The sequence below is a fragment of the Odocoileus virginianus genome, chromosome 17 (genome assembly GCF_023699985.2).
Source record: "Odocoileus virginianus isolate 20LAN1187 ecotype Illinois chromosome 17, Ovbor_1.2, whole genome shotgun sequence".
Taxonomy (NCBI): domain Eukaryota; kingdom Metazoa; phylum Chordata; class Mammalia; order Artiodactyla; family Cervidae; genus Odocoileus; species Odocoileus virginianus.
In genome coordinates this window covers 12,750,305-12,774,037 of record NC_069690.1, presented here as the reverse complement: position 1 = coordinate 12,774,037, position 23,733 = coordinate 12,750,305, and the positions used below count along the sequence as shown (strand labels likewise).

Here is a 23,733-nt window from a genome sequence, read left to right as displayed (position 1 = left end):
CTGTAAAACTGGGTTTACCAAAACTGTAATAACCCTTTCTAAAATCCAGTCTTTTGAAATTACAGCCTTATTTTTGTCACTATTTTCAACCATGCCATTTTCATCAAATCTGATTCCCTCATCAGTTTTTCAGACTTCAACTGGATCCAAGGTTTCTATCAGACTGTCCTGCCATCCTCCCACTCCTAACCACCACAGCTGCCCCTTGTGTCTCAGCCAACTAAATCTCTTGGCACTTTTCCTTACTCCCATGGCTGCCTCCACATCCCCCTCCACCCACGATGTCTGGAACAGTCTCCCTCTTCCATCTGCAATTTCATCACTCTCATCTCCATCTTATTGCCTCAAAAACTCACCTCTCCCAGGATGCCTTCCTTAATCAAGAATAAGGACCTCAGACTACAGCGGACATCACCCGACACTGACATCTAACGCACTTTTAGAACAATACTTAAAAGAAGCTGGACTTTCCTAGGGGTCCAGTCGTTAGGAATCTGCCTGCCAATGCAGGGGACACGAGTTCGATCCCTGGTCTGGAAGGACTCCACATGTCAGAGCAACTAAGCCTGTGAGCCACAACTCCTGAGCCTACACATTCTAGAGCCCATATGCCACAAGAGAAGTCACAGAAATGAGAAGCCCAAGCACCACAACTAGAGAAAGCCCGTGTGCAGCAACGAAGACCCGGTGCAGCCAAATATAATAAATATATTTTTTTTAAGTCTTAGCATTAAAGAAAAAAAAAAGAGGCAATCCCTTTATAATCAACTTGCAGTGATGGTGGTGATACACTGTTTTCTAATGATAGGACTATGTCAAGAAAACAAAAAAATAAAAAAATAAAACCACAAGCCACCCTTTTTAAATACTTAAGTCCTTTATTCTAATTCCCTCAGATGCTAAGAGTTTCCTTTTCACTTGTAAACCCTAGATGAAGTCTATTAGCAAACCACATGCATATATACATCAGCCAAGAAGTTTGTGCTGATATTTGCAACCAAGTATATGATATTTGAATTAAGTATTTTGAATGATGAAAGAACTAAAGAATCAGTCAGCTATCAGAGGTAGTAATCTGTGACAATTCTGTTTGCTTCCAATAGAATAGCGATAACCCTCTGAGTTTGGCTTCCTACTGTGCAAAAATATTTAAGGACCAACTTTCAGATGTGGCAGAGTCACTCACCCTCATATCTAGTGAGTTCCACACATGAAAAGGCTTTCCTTTTGTTTTAAAAGTAGCTCTTCCTGTAGGCTACCCTTTCACCGTTGAGAAACTAGGGTTCAGGTCTCATCCAAGCAATGCTGAAATTAACTGCATCATCTCCATCCTCGGGGACCTGGTATCCTGGGAAGCCCCCGGTGACAACAAGGGTGAGCCCAGGACACACGTGTTAGCACAGACAGCTCAGCATGATGAGGTGGGCATCCAATACCCTAAGTGTGCTTTAGTTACCAGAATATTTGACACACCCACAAATTAAGTAGCAAAACATTTAATCAATTCTAACAATAACAGAGACATTTTATATCCATTGCTACCTCCTCAAAAGTCTTCTGCAGATTAGCCAATCAGACTGCAGATTACAGAGCCAGACATTCAAGTTCAAAGTACAGTTTGGGACAAGATCATCATGGGGAGGTTTTACTCCTTTCTACTCAAAAACATAAGTTGTCAGGTTAAAAAGAAACCCTCAAACAGAAAGAGAAAGCCTTCTCTCACTATAACCTCTTTATTTTAAATCTGTAACGTTTGAAGGCAAAACATAATCAGAAAACCAACCTCCCAAGCAGGTACAAGAATCTGAGCTGCACTCCTGGGATTACAGACTGGTTTAGTTCTATTTCTACTAACACTGTGATGTGAGGTACTATGGTTCTTGTTTTAGTTACAAGAGGTGTTAGGAATGAATGCCCACACACAATTAACAATAGCTTATCTAGCACATAATTCTGCAGCACAATACCAACAACAGGAGTATTTTAAAGCAGGGTGGAGAAGAAAGTAGACACTAATAAAACTGAAGATTTCCTTTGTTCTTCCCCTCTTTCCACAATGAGACTTCAGTTCAAAAACAAGGCTCCAGAAAGGCCGTGTGGTCCTTTGGCCCGCCACATTCCTGGGGAGCCTCAGGCTTTGGTGATGTATCCTTCTCGGATGAGGAAATCATAGATTTTCCGGGTTTTGTTCACGTCTATCTTGATGAGTGCTCTTGCCTGTGCCAGTCTTAAGCCTCCTTGCTTGTTACATTCGTTCAACAGAGCAGATTTGTATTCTAAATAGGCTCCCGGGACCAACCTCACCATCTGACAGAGCTGCAAGACATGGCAAATTTAATCAACATTAACATCTGTCAGTCTTAAAATTTAATCCAGTAGGTATAGCCATAATAAAGTGTAAAGAGTGACATCAACCTCCAACTATTTACAGGAGCTGCTGGTGGCTAGACCACATTCCATTCTGTCTTTTCTTTGGTGAGAACAGTCTCAAGAGGCAGAAAAAGGCTGAGGGTGATGCCGGGAGAGCTGTGGCACCTGTCAGCCGGCTCCCCGGGGTTTGTCGCGGGCACAAATCTGTGTCCTGAGGACTGGCCTGGGGCAGAGGCCCGGCACCATCTGGCTCAGCCTGTCAGGGAAGAGTTGCAGGGCCCGGGGTGGGGGTGCTGACACTTGGGTTCCCAAGTGTGAATCACATTATTTCTGGTATCAGCATAAGCCCGTAGTCTCTACTTTTGTGATTACACTTCCTACTTTGGAAGGAAAGGAGATCTAGAGATCTTGCTAAGAGGTCACTTTAACTGCTAAAGATGCAAAAAGCTGGTTTAATTCTAGTTCACCTGCCATTTATCCAGCAATGAACAGTCTGAGGTCACCATTTTGTGGGTAAGGATAAAAAACTGCTTGAAACTCTGGATCATTCCACACTTGAATCAGAATGGCAATCCTTCTTCAGCAATACCTGGACATAACATACACTCCCTTCTCCTCCCACGCTCATCTTCACTGTTCCGACCGGGTAAAATCAAAGTCTAATACTAGCCCCTATTCCACTCTGTCTGACCTGAATTTCTGATATGGAGTGGTAGATGAGGACGCCGATCTTGGGAACTATAAAAGAGCACACAGGAACAGAGGAATTCCTCTTTGGAATGGACTTGAGAGCTGTCGCACATTCTTTGGAAAATGCTTGATGATGACTCATTTGAGGCTGGACTTAAAAAGTTTAGAAACAGCTAACAGTCATAAGAAGTCACATCCAGTGATTAAGTGATTACGGTGGAAAAGAAAAGTAGGTCACGGCTTTTTTAATCAAAGTTAATGTGTGACTATAGATGATGATGGATTCCTCTTTTGTGCTTATACACATACCACGGAGACAATTCAAAAATCTTTTTAAGTAATGGTCATATTGTTGGAATAAGAGTAGAACTTCTGAAAAGTGCCCACTCTTATAGGAAATAACCATTTCCATATAAAAGTTATTTTAAGTTTGTAAAAAATTAAATTCAGTAAATAAAGTACTCAGTACAGTATCTGGTACATGATAAATGCTCAATAAATGACAGTTGGTATTATTTACATTTATGTATCGTATGCTCTTCTCTCAGCAGATGAATGGTGGCAGGGTGATGAGGAAATGAGTTCGAGACCTGCTAAGGTCGGTTCTTTAACACGGAGACCTTGAGGATGACTAGAGCTGTATATGCACATGCGTGATGTGAGCACAGAGCCAGAGGGGCTTGATCCTGTAATGTGTTTTTCACTACAACTCAGTGAATAACTGGCCCCTACTCTCTGTCCTCTAACCAGCTCCCCTTCTTTTTGTTACCTCCTTTTCTTTCTCATTCAACTTCTCTGTGCCAGGGAGGCCAGTGAGGTTCAAGGGCGGTGCACTTCGTCTACCTATAGATACAGACAGAAAAAGGCATGTATTTTGTAAGAGACAGTACCTCAGGAGTAAAAAGTGTAACAAAGTTCACCATTGTCAGGCCTGTTAGGTACACAACTACTACACATCAGGTACCTCAAAGTTCACTTGAAAATAAAAACAGTAAGTCAAGGACTTCCCTAGTGGTGCCATGGATGATGAAGTGCCTGCCAATGCAGGGGACACGGGTTCGCTCCCTGGCTGGGCAAGATTCCACGTGCTGCAGAGCATCTAAGCCCATGTCCGTGACAGCTCCTGAGTCCGTGTGCTGCAACTACTGAAGCCCTCGCGCCTAAAGCCTGTGCTCTGCAACAGGAGACGCCACCATGAGGAGAAGCCCACGCACTGCAACGAAGAGTAGCCCCTACTTGCTGCAACTAGGAAAGCAAGCCCATACAAGAGCAACGAAGACCCAGCACAGCCAAAGATAAATAAAGATTAAAGAAAAGAATTAAAAACAAAAAAAGGTAAGTCAAGTGCCCTTTGCCTTGATAAAATGCACATATAATCACACACACCTCAGAGTCAAAGAAGATTATTCTTCCTAACCCAGAAGATTCTAAAATCTACAGCCCAGATGTCATCCAGTTAAGAAAGGTTACATGCTGCCTGTCTTGACAGCTGATGAATGGAAATAACAACTCTGCAGGAGAGACATTCCCTAACACTGGCCCTTCTGCCAGCAGTGCAGGCAAACATGGTAATTACCCAGGTACCATTCACCTTGAGATCAAAGACAGAGAGTCAGGCCAGCAGAAGGCCCTTCATTATGTATTATTTGAGGGAATATCTGTTCCTCCCAAAGTAGCCCTGTTTACCTGAAAGACCCACAGAGAGGAACAATGAGCCAGTATATGGCAAAGCAGAGGCTGAGGTGAACTCACATACCTTGCCAAAGAGACCTAAGCAGGAGGTCACTGCCCAGGATGGGAAGCCTGATGTGCACAACTCTGGGGATTTGTTTTGAATGTACACGTGAGTGAATGGGCTGTGTTAAGCAAAAGAAAATGTAGAATACTACGTTACACTTCATGGGGGCAGGGTGCTGCTTAGATGGTGGAGAGCAGGGGGAGGGGCTGTCACAGGCTTCCCTTTAACATCAACAGAGGGAATGGGAGCTGCTCCGCAGTCCCAGGCCGAGCTTGACCCTAAATGCCCTGAAATGGAGATTACGATCACTCAATACCTCACCAGTTCCGAGAGGCTACTTTATGATTAGTGATTCAGGTTTCCAACTCTGCACTGCCTTAGGAGCAACTCAGAGTGTGAAAAGGAGCAAAGGGTCATCTCAACCTAAACACTGGGGCTGAGGGGGGCTGATGCCCGCCAAAGCAGCAATCAAGAGTGAGCGCAAATGGTTCAGAAAACACAAATACCAAAGAAGCTAGGTCAAATACATTCATTCACTTTAACTAGTCAACATTAAATTTTCTTATTTCTGTATTTAGACTGGGGGAGGATTTGGATGTGAGAAACTTATAAAACTTAACTGTCTTGCTATTCCCTAAAAGACTCTTTTCTCCTCTAAATATTAAAAAATAATTACTTGAAACAGAGGAATAAATGAAAAAAAAAAAAATCACCCCTGCAGTGGCCTTCTCTGAGTCCTTGTCTGGGTCTTGAATTGGAGATTTTTTGAATGGGATCACAAGGTCTATTTTTCCCAGTTTCAAAAAATGGTAAAACTACAAATGGGTTATCTTTTTGCCAAATCCAGTCTGTAAACAGTGGAGTAGTCTGTATGTTCTCATCAGGGGAAGTGGCTAATCTACATATGGAGCAGGGATGAATGATAACCAAGAAAATAGGCAAACGAACACCAGGATCTCAGATCAGCATTCTACAACTAATACCACCCCACACTACCATTTATTAATTACCAAGCAGCAAGGATTATCAGATATCATATGGTTTAAACTTGCCCTGTAAACTGACCTCAAAATAGGACATGCCGGAAGAGATAAGAAACAGAAATACTTTTAACTCTCCAACTTATAAAGATATAAGTCTTATTTTTCTGGCAAGTAACATGCCTCCGTGCTCATATAGGATACAAAGCCTTTAATTTATCCCCTGTGAGACAATCTTGAAGTCTGTGGTATATAAAATCATAGTAAACGAACTGCCTGTGAACACTGGTAAAATAGAAAAAACACCTGTCTGAGGTCCTTTCCTCCCCTGTCTTTGTAATGTAAACCTGAGGAAAGTTCCTGTTTGGCCATGAAGATTCTAACAACTTGCTGATGTTTATGTATCTGTATAACAATCACCATTCCCTTGCCTAAGCACCCGGCTCCCACAAAGGCGGGAGGGTTTGTTGGGTCACTGTAATTCCCAGGATGAAAACTCCAGAATTGTGACTTGCTCCAGCCTGAAAAATAATTACCTGAATTCGAAGTCATGGGAACAGAAGGACTCAGGCCAGAATCACTACAAAAAAGAAGAGGAATTTAAACTTACGTCACATCAAGAAAGCAATTTCCAAAAGCCCATGAGAGACTGGGTAACATTTATCAGGTCAGCTACTTTGAAGAGAAGTAATGAGACAGACTAGACTATGCTTTTACAGGCTATCCCCACTATACACAACTCAAGAAAGGAAATCTGTTCCAGGGAAGGAAACTGCCTAGATTTGTTAAGAAGAGGTCCTGGTGTGGCACATCACAGAGACCATTCATGAGCAAAAAGCAGGAATTTGATCCTCCAATGAAAATCACGCCAGTAGATACAGAAGAAGAAAGAAGGTGTAGCAAGGGAATACACTAATCTTAAAAAATAAGGTCAAAGTAGGATTCTAGGAGGCCAATTACATTTCTCAAAACTGTCAGTACTGTACTATTTGAGATAGCCTGCTGAAGTTTTCTGAATTCTTCTAGCTACCTAATTATTACAGCTCTGCCATTTAGGGTAGGGCACCCACAGGGCTATCTGAAAATACAGGTAAAGGCCAAAAGCCCCATGAGGTTGTCCCCCAGACTAATTCCTCACATGTCAGCCTGCCGGCGGAGCCACTGCTGGCAGGCACTGCTGTCCTGGATGTACTGGAGGACCTCAGAGAGCATGGTGCGTTTGAGGCGTTCCTCTTCTCGAGTCTTCTTGAGGTGATCATAGGTTCTGGCACCTGTAGATGTTAAAAAAGTGACAACAATGACAAGGTAGCAGAACTAACCAAAGGGCTTCCTAACTCATCAACAAACAGTCCATCTTTTTTAATTTTTAATTTCTGTGGCCTTGCTGTGAGGCTTGTGGGATCTTAGTTCCCCAACCAAGGATAAAACCCAGGCCCATGGCAGTGAAAGCGCAGAGCCCTAACCACTGGACCCCAGGGGATTCCCAGTCGTTTTTTAATTTCCTTTGAAAAAGTGCTTCCAGAATTATTTTTCTAAGAGCAAAGTGATTTCCCCTAGTTTGAAATCTCTTTTGGTAAGAAATGAAAATATGTTTATTCCTTTTTCTACCTTTAAGAAATCTGAGAGAGGGAATTCCCAAAACAGAAAAGTACAAAGAAAGTTGGAGTTGCTCATATTTCCATCCCCTAAAAGTAACTTCTAATACTGTCATATTTACTTCCTGCTTTATTTTTTTCTATCCATATATTTTTCCAAGTCACACAAATTCTATACACATACACTGTTTCTTAAAAACCAGTTAGGATTACAAATAAAAATAAATCCTCATTGACTATTACTATTCTTTTCACCTCTTTCGTGGAGACAACCAACATCGGGCAACCCAAATCTGGTATCAGAGTCTTTATATGCATCTTGCTAACAGCTGCATAGTGTTTTCTACACTATTAATGTATGTAAGATCCAAAATATCAAACCAGTGGGTTTCAAGCCACGTTTCACAGAGGCCCAGGTTACCATGAAAATATCTCAGGGATTACTGTGAACATACCGGTGGTCCTGGGCTCCACACATGGTCTGAATCATCAGACTTCAACCTAAGGAATTCCACTTTTCCTTATGGATTAGTGCTCCACATAAAATTTCATTTTGTAAACAGTTTCCAATGTTAGAAATAAAGAGCCATTTTACTAGGCTAAACTTGAGCAGTGGGTGAACGGGAGATAGCTTTCAACCAACAGGAGGAGGGCATGCTGAAGACCATCGCCAAAACAACAGAACAACAGAGGACTTTGGTGCGTCGGGTACTATACTATGTGTTCACCCATATCTCTCATTTGGTCTTCACATGAACTCTAAGAGACTTGGAAAACTGAAACAAATAGAATTACAGATCTGGTAAAAGAGCCAGAGCTCAAACCTAAGCTGTCCAAGCCTAGACTTCAGCTCTTAACTGCTAACACAACTGCCTTCTCTTACAACCTGGCTCTACTACAACTAGTTAATCACTTTCATCCTTAGTTTCTCTATTAAATGAGAATAACAATACCCATCTCTTAAGTTGAAAGTGAAAGTGAAGTTGCTCAGTAGTGTCCGACTCTTTTCGACCCCATGGACTGTAGCCTACCAGGCTCCTCCGTCCATGGGATTTTCCAGGCAAGAGTACTGCAGTGGGATGCCATTCCTTTCTCCAGGGGATCTTCCCAACCCAGGGATCGAACCCAGGTCTTCAACACTGTAGGCAGACGCTTTACCATCTGAGCTACCAGGGAAGTCCCTCTCTTAAGTTGGTGAAGTATAAAGGGTACAGTTCAACACATGGTGAACAGTTAGGTGTCATGAATATAATCATCTCTACCTCAAGTAACTGGGATGCAAGTGCCTAGAACCAACTGAAGTGTGCTTAATGGGAATGATCATATGATGCATCACTAAATTTAAAAAGGCTGAGGCTAAAAGTTGGAATACAAAATCTTTTTTTTTTAGAGGTCACAATAGAATCCTAAATCTAAAGTAGCAACTCTGTCATACTTTTTATTTCACCTCAGATAATCCATATAACGGTATTTATAAGGATTAAATAGATGAAACTTTTGGGGAAGATCAAAAACTCATTCTGAAATGTGAAAGCTTGTTTATATGTTTGGAAGGCACATGCCCTCTGATTCAGTGCGGAGCATAAGCATACTTACTACAAAAATTGGTAATGCCTGCCGTCCTATATTCCTGGAGCCTTCTGATTTCCCTTCGGAGTTCAAATTCCACTGTTTATCCCCCCAAAAAAGACAGAGAAAAATTGGAAAAACAAAATCAACATCAATGAGCACTTTTACTGCTAAATATTTTCAGTAATCCTGCCTTCTATATAAGACTGGGCAATTCCATCTGGGGAATCCTAATTGTTGCTAATATCTCATTAGAAATTTTACTTAAGAGCTGATAAAAATGAACTCCAGTGGTCTTTTGGCTTCTGTCTCCAGTTGCAGAAAGCAGCTGGAATTGTTTCTTAGAAAACTTCATAGAGACCTGGCTGAATTCATTTAGCGACAGTAGTAATGAATATAATTTCTCAAACCACCAAGTTTCCCTGCTCTATTTATTCCTTGTTAAAAGTTCTAGCTACAAAGCCAAATTTCAGTATGAAACCTGTCTCTGGTATTACATGACACAGACCTTTTTGCAAGGGAAGGACAAAATTCTGTGCTCAAGTTCCTGATGGTTTCTTTACAGCTTTTCTCTTACAGGGACAAAAGAGCAGTGTGTTTTCCATAAACCAAGATTTCTGCCTCCTCTGAGCACACAGATCAGATTGCACTGCTGAGATTATTATGTGATGGAATGTTCAAATCTGGGTGCTTTGCAAAAGCGGATGAAGGAAGAACCTGGACAATCCACGGGGTGTAGTCCCCTGGAGTGACACATAAACCAGCGATGGTACAAACTGGGACAGGAAGTAAAGATCAGACACCCAGGATAAATCACACAAAGAATGCCAACTAAACAGGGTGTCTGTGAGGACAACCAACCCGGTTCAGATAAATGCCTGCAATGTCATGCAAGAAATATCTGCACAAAGAGAACAGGATACAAGCCTTCATGAAGTACCTTCCTGAACTAAATTTGGGAGTCAAAATCAAATACCTGAATCTCATGATGAAAGGCATAGACTCAGCCCCTCAGTTCAGACTTTTATAGTCCAGGTCTTCCTGCGTTAACAACTTCAATTTTTTATAGTGAGAAATCAAATGATAACTATATAGATCTCTCTCAGAGAAAAAAGGCAGGAAAATGATGTAAGTGCTATATATTATTTCCATGAGTCACCCAACTCTGTCCCCACCTAGAAACTAGTTTTAATACTAAAATAATTATGAACAAAATAATGTGATTTGCTTCAAAATAATCCAGTTGAGGATGGGAAAGGAATGGGTGATAAAGATGAAACTGGATCAGCCACTGGATGGTTAACTGCTAAAGCTGGGTGATGGATACATGTATATCATAGTATAATGAACCCCCATGTATTTGCAAACTCCCATATTAAAAATGGGGGAAAAGCTACTAAACTATTGTTTATCTAAAGGAGGGGAGCCACTAGTATTTTTAAGCTTTCTTCTCCATTCCCAAAGTTTCAAATTTATCATAGCAATTTATCATAGCAATAAAGGGGAAGAAACAATTAAAAAAAAAAAATCCACTTATTTGTTTACAGAATTTCACATAAAACACCATTATCATTCCTATTTATATAAATACACACACACAGAAACATACGGTCAAGGTTAAAAAACCACCTACATGCATGGCTTTCAATGAACTTGTCATGCTCCACCGGCCCCACTATCCTTGCAAATCGCCTCATTGTTTCATAAAGATCTTGGACTTCCTTGGGATATCGTCGTTCCATTACTACAGAGAAAGTAAAGAATGTAAAGGTCTCTAAGTTTTCTGTATTTTTTTTTAACAAGTAGTAAAATGGAAGAATATTATTCCTAACCTCACATGATTAATTTACCCATGACAGGAAGCAAACCAGAAAGCTAGGGAATGCAGCACTCTAATCATGACGCTAACAGAACCAGAGGGACTATGTCTCAGGGACGCTGTCATGGCTGGAGAGCACCTGCACTCTGGTGACCCCCACACCTCACTCTCAATCTGCACAGGGGCAGGAAGTTCTGGCAGTAACAGGAAGGACGATTAAAGGCAGATCATGCATTCTTAGGAACAATGTAGGGCAAAATCTCCGGTACTGACTTCTGCAGAACAAGGGACATGTAGACATGCTAATTCATCTAGAAGAGGTAGATCAGTCCGCCAAAAGTGTGTGATCTCTCCCATGTCCCACTAAAAATCCTCTCTGTAACTCCATGTCCTCAAGTGAGGCATTTATTTCTTCACTCTCTACATGGGTCATTTTGCCTTTCTCTAAACTTAATTAAGTACCACAACTTAATATACTGTGAATGAAGTTATATTTTAATAGCTATCATGGAAGCAAATGGTCATATATGCCACCTGGGATACCCTTACAGGTAGCCAGAATCAGCCCCTTTGAGGATCACTACAGACCAAATTTCTAATAAAAAGAGCTATCAGCAAAAAGAGGGGTAGGAAAACCCACCAACAATAATTGGTAGGTTGGAATGATCAGGAATTCTCGAATTGCTACTCAGTCATTTCAATAAGAGTACTAGGCTAGCTCTGTCCACTCTCAGGCTAAAAATAGAGTCTGTTACTTATGATAGTTACTTAAATTGTTGTCTTTTCAGATGAATCTCTTCCTTAGCAGGAAAATTCTTGGCCACAAATTCTAGGGGCTGATTTGATGGGCAGCCACAGATTCATTTTATTCACCACCAAAAAACCCTACTTCTATAGGGATAATACAAAAATTTGGAGCAATTTCACTTGATGAAAAAAACTCCTATGCCTATGATATTAAGGTCACATGTACATTCAGTACAAAGGCAAGTGAAAACCTCTCAGACCACATTGCACATGCCATGCCTTTCTTGGAAGTAACAGAGCTTCCCCTCAGCTCTATCTGTAAAAATACAGTTAAAGAATAAAGAGGCTAAGCTGACCTCTGTCCACCAGCTGGGAACTGAATTTATGCAAGAGTCAAGGTCTACTACATACAGGTTAAAATCCAAAAGCCCAGCAATTGCAGACATAGGAACACACTACCAGGACATGACCAATTATTGCCGACAGAAAGGGCAAGGGAGAGCGGACCTGGAGTTATTTTTGCAAACCCACAGCTCTCAATTAGGACGAGGCTAAACAAGCAATAATGTACACTGGCAGAAGGAATGTAAATTGATATAACTATCTTTCAGGAAACAATCTAGCAGCATGTGTTAAGCATTTTTAATAATCATATTCTTTGACCTAGTAATTCCACTTCTCGGAATCTATCTTAAAAAAATTCTAGATGCAGACAAAGCTTTATTCACAAACAAGTTTACTTTTGTGCTATTTGTAATGATTTTTTTAACTTTTTATTTTTTTTCCATTTATTTTTATTAGTTGGAGGAGTAATGATTTTTTAAAAAACTGAAAATAAGCTAAATATTCAACAATAAAGACAGGTTAAGCACATCATTATATACTTACAACGTATATTATATGTAATAGGACCCAGATAATCACGATGGTGTGATCACTCACTAGAGTCAGACATCCTGGAATGTGAAGTCAAGTGGGCCTTAAAAAGCATGACTACGAACAAAGCTAGTGGAGGTGATGCAGTTCCAGTTGAGCTATTTCAAATCCTGAAAGATGATGCTGTGAAAGTGCTGCACTCAATATGCCAGCAAATTTGGAAAACTCAGCAGTGGCCACAGGACTGGAAAAGGTCAGTTTTCATTCCAATCCCAAAGAATGCTCAAACTACCACACAATTGCACTCATCTCACATGCTAGTAAAGTTAATGCTTAAAATTCTCCAAGCCAGACTTCAGCAATATGTGAACTGTGAACTTCCAGATGTTCAAGCTGGTTTTAGAAAAGGCAGAGGAACCAGAGATCAAATTGCCAACATCCCCTGGATCACTGAAAAAGCAAGAGACTTCCAGAAAAACATCTATTTCTGCTTTATTGACTGTGCCAAAGCCTTTGTGTGGATCACAATAAACTGTGGAAAATTCTTAAAGAGATGGGAATACCAAACCACCTGACCCACCTCTTGAGAAATCTATATGCAGGTCAGGAAGCAACAGTTAGAACTGGACATGGAACAACAGACTGGTTCCAAATAGGAAAAGGAGTACATGATGGCTGTATATTGTCACCCTGCTTATTTAACTTACATGCAGAGTACATCATGAGAAACGCTGGGCTGGAAGAAGCATAAGCTGGAATCAAGATCGCTGGGAGAAATATCAATAACCTCAGATATGCAGATGACACCACCCTGATGGCAGAAAGTGAAGAGGAACTAAAAAGCCTCTGGATGAAAGTGAAAGAGGAGAGTGAAAAAGTTGGTTTAAAGCTCAACATTCAGAAAACTAAGATCATGGCATCTGGTCCCATCACTTCATGGGAAATAGACGGGGAAACAGTGGAAACAGTGTCAGACTTTATTTTTTGGGGCTCCGAAATCACTTGCAGATGGTGATTGCAGCCATGAAATTAAAATACGCTTACTCCTCGGAAGGAAATTTATGACCAACCTAGATAGCATATTAAAAAGCAGAGACATTACTTTGCCAACAAACATCTGCCTAGTCAAGGCTATGGTTTTTCCAGTGGTCATCTATGGATGTGAGAGTTGGACTGTGAAGAAAGTTGAGTGCCGAAGAATTGATGCTTTTGAACTGTGGTGTTGGAGAAGACTCTTGAGAGTCCCTTGGACTGCAATGAGATCCAACCAGTCCATCCTAAAGGAGATCAGTCCTGGGGTGTTCATTGGAAGGACTGATGCTGAAGCTGAAACTCCAATACTCTGGCCACCTCATGCGAAGAGTTGACTCATTGGAAAAGACCCTGATGCTGGGAGGGATTGGGGGCAGGAGGAGAAGGGGACGACAGAGGATGAGATGGCTGGATGGCATCACCGACTCGACTGACATGAGTTTGGGTGAACTCCAGGAGTTGGTGATGGACAGGGAGGCCTGGCGTGCTGTGATTCATGGGGTTGCAAGGAGTCGGACACAACTGAGCAACTGAACTGAACTGAACTGTTGGACAACCAAAATTTTTAAAGCTTCCTAGTGATGCTAATATGCAACTTGGATTAAGAACTACTGCCATAAATGATTTAAAACTATTCAATAATGATGGGAAAAATTTTAAATTAAAGAAAAATGCTAATACTTACACTGAAACTTCCTAAGGTTGATTAATCCATGGTCTCTTATAATTCTAGAATGAAAAACATAATTATCTATGATAATTAATTTCACATTTAACTATGTCTTCCACAAGCAGCTTTCATGAGACAGCACTAACACTACACGGGGGAATATCGAGGTCCAGAGGAGCCACTCCCCTCAAAGGTCTGCAGCTCAGTGAGGCACTAGCACAGTTTTAGGCTCTCGAGCACCATGTATCTTTCCCCTCCTTGGGCAATGAAGACTCTCAATAACTATTTGCTGGATGAATCAATGCGCACCCACAAATACTGAAAAACACGTGTCTAACACGTGTCTGTAACTTAGACGAAACAGAAGGGAATCTGTGTCCATGGTATAAAAATTATCGATTCAGCTTTAGGGAAATGATAAGTGAGAATAACCATTTAAGGGAAATCTGTTAACCATGAAGGGTGCCATGATCACACACTCAATGTTTACAACTGTACATTCACAGAATGCCTTGAAGCTATTTGAAATAATTCTTGTGCATGTTTAATGGAAGGGCATCACAAAACACAAGATCTAATAGAGCCCTTAACAACTGAGTTCTACAATACTGTCTAGTTCTAATTGCATGTTTTAAGCAGAACAGAATCTAGGTAAACCATGCAGAGTTCCATGTCTGGAACCTTCGATTTCTATTGCCTAGCAATGAACCTTCTCTCAAGAATAGCTGAATAATCTTTAGCACTCACTAGAAGCTAACTCCAGATATGCAGAGAGTAAGTTTTATTTCAGATCATGTCTCAGTCCCTCCAGAGTGTCTCCTAAGTCCTATTTCTTTTTCTCATTGTGATGCCACCGTGTTTCTGGTTAGTAACATGCCTACACATACACACACACACACCTGTGAGTACCCTTCTCTGAACTGTTAAAAGTCTCTGTAATCCAACAGAGATCTGGGATCCATAACTTCTCAGTCTGAATGTAAAGTTTTTGTTCTGTTGCAAAGAGAAGGAATAATCAAGAGTGCCTAAAACTTGCTCATGATTCCTTTGAAATCCTTTTAGATAAAAGATTTCTCATAAAAACTCAGCAGTCAGAATGGAGCATTTGAAAAAGCATAACAACTTAATAATATCTTGAATTTTTCTTGTTGGTTTTTTCTTTAAAAGAACATACCCATATTATTCACTGGTCATAACATTAAGGAAGGGGTAAAGGAGAAGGAGGTAAAAAAGCAAAAAAAAGGAGAGGTAATATTAACTTTTAACACATGGAGATACTGAGAATCAAGGAAGTTAAGGGTATTCCTCATTGAAGTCATAAGGTAAGCCACAAGTGGAGCTTGTTCCTATGGGCTATACGTGGCCAAAAGTCCAAAGGTAGAAGAAGGCAGGATGGTCTCCCAGACTTACTTTTTTCGTCTTTGTCGCTCCTTTAACCTGGAATGATAGATATCCACTACAGCCATCTTCAGAGCTATAAACAAACAAACACTTACATATAAATATAGCCAAGGCAAGAAGAAATCTATTGCCCAAACTGTTCTAAACTTTTAACCTCGTATTGCTAACTACTCCATATTCACTGGTCTAAGAAATCTGTCTCTTGGAAACAAAAAAATATCCTAGAATATTGAATTTCTGAACCAGTAAATTACAGTGAAATTCTTTTTCTTAAGTATATGTTTATAAGGGGTGACCCTATGGATAACAAATTCTGCTTTCTTCTAAACATCTACTTTGACCATGCCTTGCTATGTATATTAACTTTCACATAACAGTTCAACAAGGAGTCTGCACTTTGGTAAAACATGGGCTAGAAATTACACATATTAGAGTTTCAGACTAGGAGAGAGAAATACTGAAATCTAACAAGCTGAGCTATAAGCAGATGCACTATATCCGTATACAACTTCAGTCACCGGGAAGTGACCAGGAATACTTTATCCAGGCCATCCTCCCTTGGATCTGAGATAAAAATAACAAATTCTAGCTGGATGATCTGAAGAGATAACTGAATGCAGTATTTTTTAAACTTCAGTTATTTTTTAAAAAAAATAGAAAAGTATTAGGTATCCCAGATTTGTTGTCATTCGTTTCTAACAAGTTCAAAAATTTAAACAACATTGCTTCATTTTTCCTCCTCACCACCCACAAACTAAAAATAATTCAATAATATCAGGTCCAAGATTTAAGGCAATGGATTGCAAATCTTTTTTTTAGGTTGCAGAACCCTTTCTCTATGTGAATTCTTTCTTGGTTTATACGTGGTTCCTTATAGAAGCATAGATATCACAGAATGCCCAGACCCTGCCAGTGTTTCCTAATACACCTGGTATTAGGTGTAATGACAGGTCCTAGAACGCTGTTCTGGGGGAGACAGGCTTTACGTAAGTCTGTGGTGGAAGTGGCAGGAGGAATGGGGAGGAGACGATCTGTTTTTGACATGCACCACAACCAAGTACAAGTTTTAGCGTGGACTCTACCTTCCTTCTTAGGAGAAAGAGAATTAGGAAGTCAACAGTTCAAGGCAGAAGGAGAAGCAAATAGAACAAATAAGAAGCAAATAGGTAAAGAGCTAACATACACTGAGTATTTATCCCATTCCAGGCTCTTTAGGTGCCTTATCTCATTTACCCACTGAATAACAAGATAAGTTCAGTAGGAAATAAACTACCAGAAAATCGAGTGGGGAGGTTAGTGCTAATTTTGACAAAACAGTTCTGTAATTTTTCTAATATACTAACATATCATGTTGTTTCCTAAGATTTATGTGGGGAAGAATTAAAACAGAAAAAAAAAAAAAAAACCCTGAAGAGACTGTGTTACAAAAACCTCTATAAATAAATCCTGCTGATAAACGGTTCTGGTGCCTGATCAATTCAGTAGTGGAAGCTTGTACAACCAGCTCTGGAGAACAAAGGGGAGAGAGGGAACACAGAGCAAAATGCGAGGAGAATTGGAATTCTCCCAGGGAAAAAATTTCACAGTTGAAGCTCTCTCTTGTCTTGATGAAGCACACTCGCATCGCAACAACTGATTATAAGGTCTTAACTGCATGAAAAACCCAGGGAGGAGGACACAGCACAGCAGGCAGAACAGAAATGAGAGGGAGACACTGAATGAAGGACAATGGCAGGTTCACACCCTTCTTAAAGTGACTGGAGAGTTGAGTAAAGCAGGCACACAAAGACCCAGAGCTCCTTAAAAACCAACCAACCCAAACCACCCATAACCTCTCCACTGCTGCCAGGCCTCTGAAATCCCAGTCTGGGGGGATGACTAGTCTCCGTGTGATTACACTGGGGACTGATAGCAAAGTCTCCAAATGGCTGCCTTAAAATACTGCAAGAAGTGGGCAGAAGTCAGAGGCAGCTCCTTCCCACTGCAGTGTATTTCTAACATTGTTCAAAATAGCTGGCAACATGTTTCTGTTTTCCTGACAGAAGGCACTTACTGCTTTCTTGGCAAGAAAAGCAACTCCGAGGCCTTAACTGTGGGGAAACCAATCAAAACCTCTACTGCAAGCACACAAGCACAAACCTGGGAATCAGGTATTCCCCAGAATGAAGCTCCTTAAAAGTCACTCTCCTGCCCCTGAAGCTTTTGGCCGAGATGGACACAATCAGGGCTATGAAAAAAGGATGGCTATGTGACCTCATAGGCAAAGTCAGCATCCAGGAAGCCTTAGGTAAGTTGCTTCACTCCTTTGTGCATTTCTCTGAAGGTAGAATGGGAAAATGACTATTTCTACTTCTCAGTAATGTGATTAAGTCATAGATTATAAAAAATGTGAAATCTAAAAAGAAAAAAAGGTTCAAGGTGGTAGATACAGGAAGTCTAGTAGTATTAAGAGCACAGATGTATTAAGCACAGTATTATTAAGAGCTTGAGATGGCTCTGCCACTTGCAGGTTATAACTTGACCTTGATATTTCCACTCCTCAATTTCCCCACCTATAAAATGGGCAGAGTAACACCCAACCCAAAGAGTTTTGTGAGGATCAAATGAGTTCACACGTGTTGAGAACTTAAATGGTACCTGGCAAACAGAGAGGGCTGTATGTATTAATTATTATTATTTACAGCCTTTAACAGTTAGAAGATCAGAGGTCCAGCCTAGTCACTGTGCCTACTCACCTACCTACTGGCAGTTTCTTTCCCTTGATGGTGATTTGGCTGCTTTTTACTTAGGACTGTTTAGACATAAATACCATTAAGACTGAAAATTGCTGTAGTTGCTCCGTCATGTCCAACTCTTTTGCGACCCCATGGACAGACAGCCCACTAGCCTCCTCTGTCCACGGGACTTCCCAGGCAAGAACACTGGCGCAGGTTGCCACTTACTGCTCCAGGGGCTCTTCCCGACCCAAGGACTGAACCCGCACCTTCTGCACTGGCAGGTGGGTTCTGTCCCACTAAGCCACCTGAGGAGGGCCAAAGAAGGAAAGGCGGGGGCGCGGGCGGAGCACACCCATACCTGACCAAGACTTTTGCTGAAATTAGCTTTCCCAATAGAGAGTAAACTTCTCTGGTGTGCAACCCTGAGAAGTGCTGAGAACACAGACCCAGCACAGAGAAAGGAGCTCATGCAGACAACTCCTGCTTGCCCAGGTCACCGGCTAGCAATGATTAGAAGATGCTGTGCTAAGGCTTACCACCTGGAAAACTCCAAGAAAGACCAGTCTACAGATTTAGGAGAGATCTTCCCAATAAAAGCAGATGGGAAGCAACGTTCCCTGAGGAAAAGGGAAATGCGCTGGGTGTCAACACTGATGTCTCACAACATACTGTGACACAGGGGGCACTGACATGGGTCTTCTGCATCTCCCTCTCGAGACCAATAACTTCTATAAAGTATGAGGAGGTTTCATTTAGCGATCCCAAAACTTCCTTATTGTCTTCCTCAGACATTACTTCACATGCAATATTTTTTGGGGGCCCATTCTGAAAGATCTTTGGTATGGCTGGAATGTAATCATCTATTCCTCCATTGTGTCCTAGGCCTCTATAATGGACCATTTAAACCTCCTTTATTAGACAAATTCCATGAATCATAGCAAAAGCCTTGGAAAAGAAAAAGAGCTTGGTGGCATCACCCAATCTTCTAGATGCCTAGGAACAGGATACAAAACCCAGCCAAACAATTTACTTCCTTCTAGTAGTTGTGAGTGAGGAAACGTAAAAGGAATGTTATAAATGTTCAGTAATATTAAGAGTGTAATAGTATAATGGGATGGTAATAACATCAATCTGAATTATGAACCCTCTTCCATTGGAGACATTCACCCTGACTAGTCAGTGTCATCCTTCTTTGTTGGCCGGGGACACAAATAGCAAGCGGGATTCCAAGTGACTTAGAAGAAAGCCCGAGGTTGAATCACTGTCCTGATCTGCAGAAAACCGGTGCCCCTCCTCCTTGCTTTGGGTGTGCATAAAAAGCTCCTTCTCATTTCTCCCTACTCTCCTTAGGCTCCTAGTCCCCCTCACTTGAGTGTTCTGGGAGAAACCGCCCAGCTCAAGGGCAACATGCCCCACTGGACAGTGGGGACGCGCTGCCAGCGGAGGGACATGAGAACTTAGGGCCATCAACAAAGCATCCCTTTGATCTCCAGTCCTGCCAACCCTCTCGATGGCGTCATCACCTTTCAAAAAGCACCCATCTAAACATCTTATAGTTCACTACTAGAAAGGAAGGGAAAGTGGAAGCAGAGATTATTATAATTTTAATTAAAACTACTTATGTATAACAATAACTGAAGCTTTAGTTGTAGTTCCAATGAATTAGAATCAAGTAACTTAAAAGGTTGCAGAATCTGTACAAAGAACACAACTAAAGTATGCTATAGGTTTGAAAAGCTAACTAAAACAAAACTTGCTAATCAATTGCTTCTTATTTTTTTTCCTTTTGCCCTACTTAATTATAGAAAGGACCATAACTGCACCAGAAGAAACTGCAAATACTGCTTTCACAAAGAATGCAGAGTAAAATGAAATACCAACCATCACTATAGTTTTCTTAATAATGTTGAGGCTTAAGAATGAAGACCTTGGACTAAGGCCTAGAGACATGATTCAGCAAGTCCTTTACATGGTTGAGACATTACTGACATTAGAGATTTTGACTTTCCGAAGTTCAGTACTTCTGAACAGCATCTAAAAAAATGATACTTATAAAACTGCTTTTTTGCATTCTGGATAAGAATGATACAAGCCAGGAAATAATCCCATTTTAATTAAAGCTGGCATGTATGAGGAGAAATCCTGAATGGCAGTCTGCACACTACCTTCAAGGGGACCCCAGCCACGAGGTGAGAACAGACAGTAACGCGAGTGACCAGGGCTGACAAGCAGAGACTGACACGGACGACGGATCAAGCACAATGGCTCTAGTGCCTTCAAGCTTTCCTCTTTTAGTTCAATCTGCGTCACTTTGACTTTTCCTTAAAGTTGTGTGGGAGAAAAGGAGAGAAATGAAATTTTGCAAAGAAAACTGTTCAAGAAGTATGTACAGAAAAAATTCTAAAGGTAAAATTTTTATGAGGACTCTTTCTTGGTCTCAGATCTGGTGTAACAAATACCTAGACAGCTCTTCTATGGAGGGAAGGGTAAAATTTCCCCTTCAAGGGACAAAGGACCAGTTAACGCAACCTGAAAACTCCATTTATAAATCAACAAGGAGTCTAACTTGTCATTCCTACCTGGCGTATACAGTTAAGAGAAATAACAAAGATGTTGTTCAGGAAATATAGACTCCAAGGGTTCACCTACTACATACATCACCCTTAATTCTGGACTGAAATGAAACAGAAGATGTGAGATTATTTTAAATACATAGTTCACTGAAAATGGAAAGAAAGGAAAAAAAAGAAATTCCAGTAAAAGTTTAACCATCCACTTTTAACAGCCTTACTGACATTAACCATTTACTTATAATGAAAGAGTTAGTAAATCAGGCTAATCTTAAGAATTCAGAAGTGCTAAAAATCCAACAGTTCTGAGAAAGAAGAAATTTTCAGTCTTGGTCTAAAAACTCTTGAACTTCCATTCTTTTCCCCTGCTATGGGAAATTTGGGGTAACAAATTACAATGAACATTTAGTATCAGTAGTTGCTGTTGAAGTCCCAGGTTTTCACCCTAATTCCTTTTCTTTTAAGGACACAGTGAGGACCATAAACAATTACCTCAGCATAGGCTTGTCTCAATTAAAAGCAAGCTCACATAGTCCAAGGGATGGGATATTCCCAACTACCATTATATGATAAACATTCTCACCATCGTCACAAATGCTCTTCTCATTATGGTCAAATCCCGGCAACAGGATACATTCAGCATCTTAACCACTATACTTTCAGTCCCATAAGGGGCAGGAGACTATCTTACTCATTCTTACATTCCTAGCAGCCAGCACAGTCTCATTACAGGTTGCAATCAATAGAAACACTTATTGAAATGAAATGTTACCGTGTAAAATGTCCGAGTCATCTTCGACAAAATCAATATCTCTCAAGTCCCACTCCGCATAATTGTCAAACTCCTGTTTGGGGAAAAAAATTCCCACCTCAGATCCATCAGCTTTGAATAATGCCTTTACAGGAGCCATGCTTTAAAAGCAAACAGCAAATATACAAACACTTGTTATAAAGTACTGAATGGGGTACAAAGCCAGGATAACTGCCATTAAGTCATAAACCATGGGAAAAATCTGAGAGGCCTTCAGGCAATACTGACAGCAAAAAAATGAGAAAGCTATGAGTCTAGGAATAAATATTTGGTTCTAAAAGTAGTCTGTTCATAAAATGTAAATCAAGAAAATCTCACTCTGACTAGTCCTTCAAGTATTTAGGTAAGAAAATTGTGTGCCTTAATTCATCTGCCTTACTACCACCTTCTGAGGGCTCTATTTATTCCAGAATATTGGTTATACAGCTCAGGGGGTAGATTTGTTCATATTCTGTTCAATGAGTACAATCTGCAGGGGTAGTGTTTGTGAGGGAGTTCTACAACAGCAGCTGCCAAGAACAAAATGCTGACCTGGGTGTGGCCAGCAAAATTGTTTGTAGTCTGCTTAACTTTAATTACCTCCAGGAGTGCTATAATTATGGATGAGGTGATAAATCAAGAGACGTGTGACTACATTCACAAGGCTTTATGGCTGCAAGACCATGTAGCTTTTCTACACATTTATCATTCTTTATATACTTGTGAATATAGTACAGAAGACCGCAAACTACAGCCTACAGCCCACTGCCTATTTTTGTAAATAAAGTTTTACTGGTGCACCAGCATGATCATTTGCTTACCATTATCTATGCTGCTTTTTGTATAATTACGGCAAAGTTTAATTCCAACAGAGACTTTATGATCTACAAAATCTAAAATATCTACTATCTGGATCTTAATAGAAAGTTTCCCAACCCCCTGATATAATACAACCTTGGAACCCTCTAGGTATGGAATGAGAATCAGACTATAGAAACCCTATACCCACAAAGGAAATGGGACTTAAGAAATAAGTTCTTGGTCTGAAGAACTTCTACCTTTTTAAAAAAAAGTTTACAAATGAGAAGAGGCACTCAGATGGAGAAAATGGGACTGCTTAAGCCCCTACAAATTACAGTGTTTTGAAAAGCTTTTTAGTGGTATGGAACCTACAGGTAACAGATAAGGCCTCATCCGAAACAAAAACAAGTTTCTCCTACCTCAATGAAATCTGCTCGAGCTGGCATGTATCCTGCCATGTCCCGAGAAAGCAAGGAGTCAAAGGTAGGTCGGGGAGGGTCATCTGCAGCTGAAAGAATTTCAAGTTTTTCTTAATAACTTAATAAAATACTGGCATAAAAAAAGTAACACAAAAAAATTTCTCATTTAGACTCTGAAATATTTTTATTTGGAGAAAGACAGTGTCTGAGAGAATAAATAAAATTCAAAAGATCTTTATAAAGTAAAGTAAAAAAGTAATGTTTTATGGAAACAAACTGATGTCTTAAAAAAGAAATTAAGGGGACTTCCCTGGTAGTCTAGTGGATAAGACTGCACTTCCACTGCAAGGGACATGGGTTTGATTCCTGGTTGGGGAACTAAGACCCCACATGCTACAAAGGGCAGGGAAAAGAAAAAAAAAAAATGAAACTAAGGTTTAAGGAATCCTCTAAGTAAATATGGAAAATTCCCTCTGCTTTTTACTTCCCTAATTTAAAAGAAAATCAAGGATCTTTTCTTTAGCATTATAGAACTTAAGTATTTACCCTGTCTGCTTCAGCTCCCGTCTCAATCTCCATTTACAAATCCCATCCAACTGATAGGCAAAAATCCCACTGGATTTGGAGTGAGCTGGAATTGAGTCACTAGTCCTAAAATCTTGCACAAATTATTTAACCTTTCTGAATTTCCGGTTCCTTGTATGCAAAACCAAAGCACTTGCTCTTCCTGTCTCACTGTGTTGCCAAGAGGAAGAAATGGTCTCAGGCATTTGAGAACAGTGTTAGCATCCAAAGGGCTATCCAAACAGGAGATAGCCCCAGGTTTTGAGTTAGTCAGCTATGAAACTGTCTCCAGAAAGTATGAGGAAAGAGCCAGGGGAAAGAAAAATAATCATATCTCATTATCTGTGCCCTGGGAGTCATTCAGAAAAGATGTCCATTTATAATT

General features: G+C 40.5%; 1 protein-coding gene and 1 long non-coding RNA gene across 8 annotated transcripts in view; one reads left to right on the top strand and one right to left on the bottom strand.

The window, feature by feature from the left end:
* Nucleotides 1-1,480: 1,480 nt before the first annotated feature.
* The window catches only part of TADA2A (transcriptional adaptor 2A), a 43,977-nt gene continuing 21,724 nt past the window's right edge, over nt 1,481-23,733 (bottom strand). For 5 of the 7 annotated variants that reach the window (XM_070478627.1, XM_070478625.1, XM_070478628.1 and 2 more), the window contains 10 exons: nt 22,785-22,873; nt 21,547-21,619; nt 15,497-15,560; nt 14,102-14,145; nt 10,576-10,686; nt 8,970-9,041; nt 6,917-7,049; nt 6,315-6,358; nt 3,830-3,903; nt 1,481-2,316 (listed from right to left, as the gene is read on the bottom strand). In XM_070478627.1, the coding sequence (XP_070334728.1) occupies nt 2,131-2,316; nt 3,830-3,903; nt 6,315-6,358; nt 6,917-7,049; nt 8,970-9,041; nt 10,576-10,686; nt 14,102-14,145; nt 15,497-15,560; nt 21,547-21,619; nt 22,785-22,873 (890 nt within the window). In that variant the 3' untranslated portion in view covers nt 1,481-2,130. The remainder of the gene's footprint in view (nt 2,317-3,829; nt 3,904-6,314; nt 6,359-6,916; nt 7,050-8,969; nt 9,042-10,575; nt 10,687-14,101; nt 14,146-15,496; nt 15,561-21,546; nt 21,620-22,784; nt 22,874-23,733) is intronic. The other 2 variants (XM_070478630.1, XM_070478631.1) reach the window with 2 other exon arrangements.
* On the top strand, nt 14,744-21,553 carry LOC110132060 (uncharacterized). Its single transcript, XR_002312350.2, has 3 exons — nt 14,744-14,860; nt 17,530-17,774; nt 20,010-21,553. It is a non-coding gene; the product is annotated as an uncharacterized lncRNA (long non-coding RNA).